We start from the raw sequence: 11,009 nt of genomic DNA, 5'->3' as shown, positions 1-11,009 counted from the left end.
TGTTGAATATCTCAAAGAAGCCACAAACTCTTGGCAAGACTTTTCATTAAACATCCCCCTTAATGCCAATGGAAATCCTATACATTTATGCGACACAAATCTCAAGGCAAATGCTAAACAAGCTACGAGCCAGAGATGAGCTAAGATCTAAAGCAGAAATATATTCACTTCACTGAACTTAAACATGGGAACACCTGCTACTATGTTACATACAGATCATGTTTACCACTCTACTAAAACCTGGTCCCAACACAGGACCCCGGAACCCAACCTGTTAGACCAGGCAGGCATATATTTCATTAGAAATTCACTCTTGGGGTGTTAGCAGACATAAAGATCCACTGGGAAGAATGCGTCACTTATTAACCCTTCTAGATTGTCATGTCAATGAGATAATGTGGAAACGCTTCAAATGTGTCTGGGCTCCATTCTTCCATCTTGTCCCATTCAAGATCATCAATAGTATATCAAGTGAAAAGGGTTTCACGATGAAAACACTTACATTTATGTTTATTAGCTGATATGACATCAGCTGTGTGCAAAACGATGCTATCCAAATAAAAGCTTTCTTTGTGTTTGTGAACTGAGCTCAGAAGTGAGGTCAGCAAAATATGATTGAAGTTTAAGCAACGTTCTGAATTATTGCAATTTCATCAAAGTTTGTGCAGTGTGTGATATTGTACCAGTGAGTTAATGGTACCGCCTGGAAATGACAGTGCAAGTATCAACTCCAGAAAATATCAACCCTGTGTAAAACCTGTTATTACATCCAAAATCATCTTTACTTTTACAAGGTAAAAGGTTTATCACATTCATCTACAGACCTGTCATTATTTCGTTATTCAGGGATATTAAAAAATAAAAATAAAAAAAGATATCCCTACTTAAAAGGGATAAGAGAATAAAAAAGTCTCTTGGGCAAAACATAAAGAGTGGAATTAAAACGAGATGAGTGGAATTAAAACGAGATGAGTGGAATTAAAACGAGATGAGAGGAACAAACCCCTCACTCATTAGGCACACAAAACATTAACTCCGTTTTAACACCTCATTCGGTGTACTGCAGATTTGTGGATTGAATGAGTATATTTTCCAATTTCCCTGCCACGTGTGGAAAACTTTTCTAGGTTCACTGCATTTTCCTTGCATCAAGTCTCTCTTTTGCACATTTAAGACAATAGCTGTAACCCAAATTAACTCAAGGCTTCTTTTTCTTTTTATTCTTTGGCTTCCCTGAATTGCAGTGTTTTCGGCCTCATTAAACCCTCCTAAAACAAAGGGATAAAAGCGAAAGGGTGAAAATAAAAGAAAGAAAAACAAATAAAAGCCTTTAAGTAGATCCTCACATAAATGTCACAGTATCCAGCCTTTACGATTTGCCTGTTTAGCATAAAACACTTAAGGACAAGATTGAGAGCTTTGTAAAAAAAAAAAAAACATATATTATAATTATATATACAGTTCTATTTACATTTTATATATATATATATATATATATATATATATATATATATATATATATATATATACACACACACACACAAGTCAAACATAGAATTTCCATCCCAAAAAGGGGGACAAGTGTTCTCCAAGAGAGAGAGAGAGAGAGAGGGGGGGGAAAGTGGATTTCATTGTAATTCATAGACTTGTTCAAAATGCCAAGAGAAAGTGCAAGAGAAAAGGAAACGCAAGCAAGTGCACAGATGCCCTCATGAAGAGAGAGCTATGTTTCCATTATTGCTTTTGTAAAGTGGGTTTAAACAGTCGCAGGGAGGGTTAACCCAATCCATCAAATTGTCTAAAAATTGTGAAGAAAATTCAAAAACCATATGGCCTCCAAACGTTTTCCTCCTTTACTCTGAAGGGCCACGCTTGTCTCAGCATTGAGAGCTGCAGGAGGCTATGCACGGCCCATTGTCACTTGTCACATCAGGGAAGAGGGATCATTTGTCCCCAGTTTTCATGCTTTACGCTAAAATTATAGCCCCATCCATTTTCAAAGAGAGGGAGAGATTTATATCGCCCCGGAGAAACTGGCCCAAAACTCACATTTTTTTTTTTAGGCATCTCTCTTTTTTTTTTTTACTGTGCCAGATTTGTGCTTCTCACATAAATTTTGCAGAGAATAGCAAAACACACGTTGCTGGGTCAAAAAGGCAAGGCACGCTTTGGAAATAAAACAAAATAACCGAGAAACTTTCTTTTCACTTAAAGAAACACATATGAGCAGGGCTGTGCAGGGCATATTCTACTGGGGGTGTTACTGTTAGCAGAAAACCCACTAATTAAAGAGTTTCCAGTTTTCATTGAGGATCTCCCCCATGCGTAGAATGAATAATAGGAATTATACGTTTAATTTTGAAGTTCAACTCTTGTTTTTGATGATTGCCATGCATATACCAAACCCGGATGGGATTTCAATTTTTACAGTAGAACAAAAAAATATATGTATAGTCTTTGCGCTTTATAGTATTTACACACACACACACACACACACACACACACACACACACACACACACACACACACACACACACACACACACACAAACATTGGATCATTTAATAAAATATCCAACACACTATATATATATTATATATTATATAGTGTGTTATAGTATATTATATATATATATATATATATATATATATATATATATATATATATATATATATATATATATATATATATATACATACATACATATACACACACACATACAATACAAGAAAGAGGCGAACCCTGAACCAAAATGCAGTTTAAATTGTATTAAAATGTTATTTATTTTATTGTATTTGAAAAAAGAACTCTCTGTACAGTGCCAAAATAAAGTAAACAAACCAGCATTCCTTCTGGTGTTTAAACTTAAATAACAGGCCTTTTAATTTTTACAATTCTAACAAACCTTTTGTCTGTACATTTTATATTTATATGATATTTTAAATGTTGTATCATTGTTTTTTTTTCCTTGTATCATGCAAAATTCTAGAAACAGTAAAAAATAATTATATGTTTCAACCACCTTCATATAAAAATACGAAAGGTAGTTTTTTTTTTAATAAAAGCACAACAGTAGCAGAAAATGACAAAAAAAAATATTTGAATTGATAAGGCTAGATAGAAATTACTTTAAAATGAAATGTACGGTATATAAGCTGAGAAAAGACCTTAGATATTCTGGCAGATATATGCCAAATAGTTAACAAACAAAAAAAAATAAGGAAGAAATCAAAAGAAAGAAGGAAAGAAAAAGAGAAGGAAAGAAATAAAATAAAAAAACTTCGTGCATATTTATAACATGCAAGAGAATTATGGCGAGATCAAGCGGATTCATTTAAAATAGTTAAATTATTGTGTCGCAAACAGCTTATTGTGGTTTATCCAAAGCTATGCGAAATGTAAATTATTTATAGTTATTAAAAATCAAAGCCTAAAAAAATATGTTTAAATATTTATACAGAAGCCATACACAATTGCACCATTCCAAAAAAAATAATAATTAAAACTACCTGATTGCGCAGCTGTGGTAAATTTAGTCTTTTCTTATATTGCTTATTGCTTTTATTGAAAATAAACTGCCTTGGTTGTAAATATTGTTTTGTTTGAGTTTCTATCATTCTGTTTTTTGTTTTTTTTATAGAACAAGTGCAGCATATTATTTACTGTCCATGCTTGCTTTGAATTCATAGTCTTTTGTCTATTATATAAAAATAAGAAAGTCAGTCATCTACATCAATCTCGACGTCTTCTTCATCTTCGGAGCACTCCTGGCTCGTCTGAAGGTCTGTAAGAGGGGAGGACGGGGAGTGCTGGAGGTAGCTGTCAAGTTCTGCATGCGGTGGAGATCTGGATCTGCTTTTACCACTGCTGGGCTCAGAATTCGATTCTAGCTCTGATATTGTCAGCACCGCTTCCACTCCGGGGGGGCTCATTTGCTTGCTGGACTCCACGTCCGCTTTCATCTCCTCCAAGTCTCTCTTGAGCTTGGCTCTGCGGTTCTGGAACCAGGTGATGACCTGGGCATTGGTCAGTCCCAATTGTTGGGCGATTTGGTCTCTGTCCGCCGGAGATAAATATTTCTGATACAAGAATCGTTTCTCCAGTTCATAGATCTGGTGATTTGTAAAAGCTGTTCTGGACTTTCTCCTCTTTTTAGGGGTCTGCCTCTGGCCAAAGATAGTCATACCGTCCCTTCCTGAAACAAGAACATTTCAGTTAGCAAAGTTAATTGGGTACAATATCCTGCCAAGTTTGTACTACCAATTAAACCAACCAAACCTCAGACCCTTGCTTTTTCTAGTGTGTATTATTTTTTTGACCAAATCATAATAGTGTAAGAAAAGACAACATACCCAGCAATTTTATTCTACACAAGTCATGTTTGTGACACAAAGACACATAGATACTGCGGATTTCATTTTACATTTTCATTGTATCAACACAAACTATAAATGTATTTGGCTTGGCTTTAATAAGCTTTGAGAAGCTGTACCATACCTGTCTTTTTTTTTTTTTTTTTTTTTTTAGATGAACTAACTTTAATTAGATACATAAGAAAATACAAGTTTTCAGGTACAGGTATTATTATGATACATTTTTCATCTAAAGCAATTAAATCACCTGGTATATATGGTACATTTTCCCTTGCCCCATGTGAGTTTTTCATATACTTTTTGGTGGTTTCTAGTCATTATTCACAGATTCTTGCATTAAGTAGAGAGGTTTGGACCTTACCTTCAGCTGCCTGCAGGACACTAACTTCCAGTCCTTTGAAGGTTTTGCTGGCCAGTTCTTCCAGGGCACAGAGAGGTGAGGTTTGGGAGAGAAGTGTTCTGCTGGAAAGTGGTAACCCCGCAGGAGGGGGCTTTTCAGCAGTGGTCAGAAGGTGAGCAGTGCCACATATGGTGTAACTTCTCCTAACTGAGGGCTTGTTCAGGATATCCTCAATGCTGAAAGGAGTCAGTGGCTTGTTAGAATTAGCTGGAGGTGGCAGATGATCCAAAGGGCTTCTTCTTCTCTCCTCCACCGAGGAGGATTTTGCCTCTTCCTTAGAAGTCATGATTGAGTTTACCGACTCCCTGATAAAAGCTGCTCAAAAAAGTTCTACCCAATACTCCAAGAGGGTCTCTCCCTGCTGCCTTCTTAAAGGAGAGCGAAACACAATCTGCAAGGTTAAAATGATTTAAAAAAAAGGGGGAGGGGGTGTCACTGAGTAGTGGAGGATTCCTCCTCAGCCCTGATTCGAAGATGACTTTTTGCACTATTGTCCCAGGTCTCTGTTGCTGGCTACTATCTATAACCTTGTGAAATTTCCTTCTTCCTTCCCTTCCTTTTTTTCCCCCTCTCTCTCAAAAGGAATTGAGACTACTCCCGAGTCGAGTCCCAACAATATTCATCCTTCAACCAGGGAGGGGGAAAAAAAAAACAAAGAGACTGATACATTGACTATGGCTAACAAGTTATTGTTGATTGGGATGTAATCAATTATCTCCAATGGCACGTTCGACTCCTCTTTCGCTCTCTCGTTGACTCTCTCCCTGTCTAATGCAGGCGTTTGCAAGTTGGAAGCTCCATTAATTAGAAGGTATGGCTGGTAGGTGGAGCCCAGTTGAATTATAACGCCTAATGCACTTGCCAGTTTCTCCCCCATTATTTGTTTGGCCATATATATATTTTAAATTACATTACACACAGTACACCCAGCCTTTATTGAATCAGGATAATACTATACGAATGAAAAACGAAAGAATCTAGTATTTCTCATTTTCTCGTTGCTAAATTTGTTTTTGTTTTTCCCCCCCTCCTCTTGTAGCAATAAAGGGTTGATTTTAAATCACTGAATAAAAAGAATTGCGGTTGGCAGGTAAGAAACATTTTCTTGACTCTTGGCTGCTCGTCTATACATATATAATATGTATGTATATACACTCTATATATACTGCACACACACACACATATATATATAAATATATATATACTTAATTCTGTGTTATATATATATAATATATCCTGCTCTTCAGAATATATATATATATATATATATATATATATATATATATATATATATATATATATATATATATATTGTATATTTAATCTGTATGCGTTTTTTGTTGTGTGTTCCCGTAGAATGTCTTTGCTTTTCTATATCTAAGTATTGCTTATATTTCTGATAACATCATGGCGATCTGCTGGATATTTAAATGGTGACCGGCTTGTCTGCAGTATTTTTAGGTTTAATTCGTTCTTTTTTTTTTCAAAATCCTAAACGAATGTATCTGTGGTGTGATGTTTCTGCTCTGCGGATATATCTCATTTCTTTTAATAACAAGAGGACAGAGAGAACAAGGGAGGAAAAACCCGGTCCCCCTCATCTCCAGCTAATTCCTCTCTGCTATAATTCAACAGCAAAGGGGACATATTTCACCTGCTTTAAACCTCCAGATGCTTCTGACATGGTTTTCTGACTGATACTAACCAAATTACTGCTTTTTGTGTTTCTGAGCCCCCAAGAAGAGATGGGATGATCTTAACTTGAAGAAAAGTGACTCATGTGCCCAGGAAGGTCAGACAGAATAAACAAAGTATTTCTAAAACCTACTGGTACGTTTTAAGCACCGACCTGTGTTATAAACACATACAGCCTCTTTATAGTACAGTAGCCATAGAACAAAACCGTTCTGATATAAAATAGGATTTATTATATATAGCATGTGATATATTAATAAAATAACAACTATACCTTGTATTATCAGAAACACATAGAAATGCGAGCACAATTACAAACAATGTCTACAACAATGACCCAGTATCATATTTAATTTGATAATAATTGAAATACCAATTGTATTTCTTTTTTTAAGAAGTATTTACTGCGCCATCAAAATTAAAAAGGGTTATTGGCAGATTAACAACAAAGGGACATCAGCTGCCTTGATTACAGTGTTATTATTATTATTATGTTTGCAGTAGTGTTTGTAGATATTTTAGCTAGCTGTTGGTAATAGCCCCATGTACTGTACTATGCTGAGAGCAAAACAAGCATGTTAACTGTTTCACAACCGTTGGCTTTTGTGGATTGATGCCGTTTCTTACATTATTCACCCCATGTTATAACTGCTAGATTTATCTGACAATAACATTTACTTCAAATTCTCATATATATATATATATATATATATATATATATATATATATATATATATATATATATATATATATACATACATACACACACACACACACACACACACACACACACACACACACACACACACACACACACACACACACACACACACACACACACACACACACACACACACATATAGTAGGCCTTCATAGCAATGGCTTGTGCTATCGAGAAATGTGTGTGTGTGTGTGTATATATATATATATATATATATATATATATATATGTATGTTTACTAAAAAGTGTATTTGTGCTGGAAATAACCTTGATTTGAACCTTATATTAGGGGATGGTATCTCCTATTTGCCTATGTTTTATTTACATTTCTTGGCCTGTAAATTAGATTTCTTGTGTTCTGCTGTGGGTGCCAAATACACACAAAGAAGCAAATGGTTCCTGCTCTTAAAGAGGCCTCAACAGATTTACTGAATTATGTGAATACCTTTATTAAGCAGAATATTTTAGAAGCTTTGGCAATTTTTTTCCCATACTGAGAATGTAAGATAAATCTCGAGTTTGTAGAACATCTCATCTTTTTAGCGGATATACACATATTGCACTGTATATGTGTCCCAGATAAATCCCCATAAATGTATTTAGTTGGCATTGAATGAAAGGTGCAGTTTTAAGATAAATCTTAATATTTTTGACGTGTGTTTCTGAAAATGTATACAGTATATTTATATTTAAATATATATTAAACATGTAATACTATTATTATTACATTTGTACACTGCTTTAATATTACGTTTTTTGTATGTCTAGTGCTATAAATGTCCCTATTTTTAGACACCTACTCCTGATTATTATTTGGCTTTTGTAAGGATGCATCCAGTATAGGGCTAGATTGATGTAACGTTTAATAAGGGGAAATGATGGGCAGACACTAAAAAAAAAAAAAGAAGTTATTTGCTAGGTTCCAGACAAGGTTTGCACACATCAAATCTGTACTTTAGGGTGGGTTTTAGAATTCTTATCATCCACTTGTCCTGTAACCAGTCTTTCTAGGTGACATGGGTAGGGTGGGCATAGATATGATCACTTTAATGCTGAACGGGATCTCTGATCATTTCTTTCAGAGTCCTTCATTTAGGTGAAAACCACAGACAATATCCAGTCTTATATATATATATATCTGTGACCTATACTGTATATATCACAGTCATTCATCCTGTTTGCTCCTATGTTGGACCACGTGTTTAGCTTTTATTGCATAATAAACACACACCATGATGAGCTTTAAAAGATTTAAATACATTTCTACACTACTGAAGGTGTCTTTGGCCTCATACCTCTGAACATATGGGTTTGTATTAAGGTAATTTAATATAGACAAGTGTTGTGGTAACTAGCATTAGTAGTATACACACACAGTAATATAAATTAAATGTAAACACATAGTGTATGTATATATTATATTATTATTATTTTTTTAAATCCGCGTTTATTTGCAAAGAGCTAACATATTATGCAGCGCGGTACAATGGGGGTACAGAGTCACATTAATAACATGAACAGAATAACATAAAAGTAAGGACAGACAAGCGCAGACAGATACAGAAGGTAATGAGTTCCCTGTGCCAGAGAGCTTACAATCTACAGGAAATCTACAGGAAATAAGGTGGAATGTGGAAACAAAAGGTAAAGTGGCTACTCATTGTGGGACAGAGTATGTCTCTGGGTGGAGTATGGCACAGCTGGTCCCATTTAGGTTTGGGGGTGTGGATGTTAGGAGGTGTTAGTGTGGACTTGGTCCAGCCCCACAGCAGATCCCAATAGGGTTACAAGGGTCACATTACAATATTTATACATATATGAATATAAATATATATAATATATATAAATATAAATATATTTATATATGTTTAATGTAGAAATGTGTTCACTTTATTTCACCTTTTATATTACACTATTTGTATTTCTAGTCTAGTCTTGTGCACAATCAGACAGCATTAGCTTCTTCATGATGTTACTGACTGAGTATCAATGGATTGCCCTGTAGCCAGTCACATGGATCCTCCTGGCCAATCCAGTTGCTTGTTTTCTCCTCACTATTTTATGAAGAAAAAAAAAACATTTGAAACTATGGAGCACAGACTGGGCATAGACAGTTACATAGGGCCCTGCAGGACTGAGAGCGGGATTACTACACTGTGCAGTCAAATATGGAATGATCATTAATGTGTGTGTCTTATCTGTAACTTACTTACACAGACATGAGGCATTAGTTAAAAAAAAAGTATATTTAGTGTGCGCGGTCCCATAAATCTTGTAATGTCCCAAAGTATGAAAACATCTCTCTGCAGCTCCCCACTCTCCCGTGATCAGCGGGGCAAACAACCGAATACATATACACATATAGCAGGGCGCAAAACGAGAAAAGAAACACACTATTAGTACCTCCTGACGAAGCGTTGTGTGACGCGAAACGCGTAGAGGTGACGTCACGCGCAGCAGAGAGGAAGCGTCATTACGTTCCTCCGGGCAGCTGTGTTACCTCCCTGGGGTGTTTGTAGCGCGAGGTGAAGGGGTTTTTGATATTTGAGCCGGAAGAACTTTACCACTGGATAATCTGGCGATTTGACATCTTGCCATTGTGTTGGTATACTTGCTCCTTTCTACCCCTCCTTCAAGCTCCCCCCAGAGATGGTTGGATATACTATGATCCTATTTTTTATGTAAGTTTTACTTTATGCTTATTATAAATATTAATTATTTTTAAATTTATACTAATAGTGTGTTTCTTTTCTCTTTTTGCGCCCTGCTATATGTGTATATTAGTTAAACAAAGGCTGTGAGGCAAAAATGGGAGGTGTGAGAGAAGCATGAAGGATCCAAGAGAAGGCAGCGAGATAACTCAGATATACAACTATAAGGCCGCGCTTATAGTGCAGGCGACGCGACGTCGCCCGAAAACAAATACATTGCCGCCGCCGTGTGCGCTTATAGTGCGCGCGATGGCGACAAAGTGACGGAGCGCCGTCGCGGAAACTGGAAGCCGGCAAAATTTGATTTTTCAAGGGCTATCGCGTCACGTGACGGCCCTTGAACAAATCAAATTACCGGAATCCCACGACCCCGCCACCCGGCGAAACATAACTTTCACCGGTGGCGACGGGTGACGTCACCCGCCGTGTCGTCGTCACCATCGATGGCACAATAGGCACGGCCTAAGACCTTAGCTATGGGCATCAGGAATGCAAGGGTTGTTAATTTGCTGTTAATACTAGCTGAATATTGATAGGAAATAAATACAAGTACCATTAGGAGATCTATGTATCATCTTCCACATATTAGCCCAAAGTGATTATTTTGATGCAAATGGCGCTGTAATAACTATGACAGGCAGCGACTATATATTGTTCTTCGGTGCGCCATTTTCTTGTATACGTGTGTTGGTCTTCGAAGATATTAGGGATTTGTGGTGCAAGATGGAGGACTCAGGGCCGGCCTTACGGCAAGGCAGTTGCCTAGGGCCCAATGCTTTCGTGGGGCCCTGCGCTCCCTCCTCTCCCTCCAGTCTGTGCCGGGATCCAAATTTTGCCCAACAGGGGAGGGGAGAGCTGGAGGAGGGAGCTGGGGAATCCCCAAACTGGCGCAGAAGGGCACCGGTGCTCACTCCAAGGTAGGAACGTGGGAGGGTGGGGGGGAGGGGCTGTGGTAAGAGATAGCTGGGGGAGGTAAGAGGTAGTGGGTGTGAGGTGCATGTGTGTGCGCACGCAGGGGGTCTTACTTGGGCTGAGCTCAGACAGAAGGCGTTGTGATGTACACGTGCACGCCCGTCGCAAATTTGGGTTGTGCGGTGGGAGTTTTCAAA

The 11,009-nt window shown here is 37.2% G+C and overlaps 1 protein-coding gene and 1 long non-coding RNA gene across 10 annotated transcripts in view; one reads left to right on the top strand and one right to left on the bottom strand.

The window, feature by feature from the left end:
- Nucleotides 1-2,764: 2,764 nt before the first annotated feature.
- Nucleotides 2,765-5,538, bottom strand: LBX1 (ladybird homeobox 1). The gene is made up of 2 exons (XM_075612446.1): nt 4,735-5,538; nt 2,765-4,195 (listed from the first exon to the last, which is right to left on the bottom strand). Exons 1-2 carry the CDS (start codon nt 5,057-5,059, stop codon nt 3,720-3,722), a joined length of 801 nt encoding a protein of 266 aa, XP_075468561.1. The 5' UTR covers nt 5,060-5,538; the 3' UTR covers nt 2,765-3,719.
- The window catches only part of LOC142501886 (uncharacterized), a 104,063-nt gene continuing 97,852 nt past the window's right edge, over nt 4,799-11,009 (top strand). For 2 of the 9 annotated variants that reach the window (XR_012803592.1, XR_012803591.1), the window contains exons 1-3: nt 4,916-5,584; nt 5,813-5,863; nt 6,506-6,603. This is a non-coding gene — a long non-coding RNA (uncharacterized LOC142501886). Of the gene's footprint in view, nt 4,886-4,915; nt 5,594-5,812; nt 5,864-6,505; nt 6,604-11,009 lie in introns of those variants that run through there. The other 7 variants (XR_012803587.1, XR_012803590.1, XR_012803588.1 and 4 more) reach the window with 7 other exon arrangements.

This window comes from Ascaphus truei, chromosome 8 (assembly GCF_040206685.1).
Source record: "Ascaphus truei isolate aAscTru1 chromosome 8, aAscTru1.hap1, whole genome shotgun sequence".
Classification (NCBI taxonomy): Eukaryota; Metazoa; Chordata; class Amphibia; order Anura; family Ascaphidae; genus Ascaphus; species Ascaphus truei.
This window is presented reverse-complemented; position numbering and strand designations above follow the sequence as displayed.

Excerpts from the sequence above, each read along its gene's own strand:
- LBX1 (XM_075612446.1), bottom strand. The coding sequence starts at position 5,059 with ATGACTTCTAAGGAAGAGGCAAAATCCTCCTCGGTGGAGGAGAGAAGA. Across the intron at positions 4,196-4,734 it reads TGTCCTGCAGGCAGCTGAAG|GAAGGGACGGTATGACTATC; the intron begins GTAAGGTCCAAA and ends TTCTTGTTTCAG.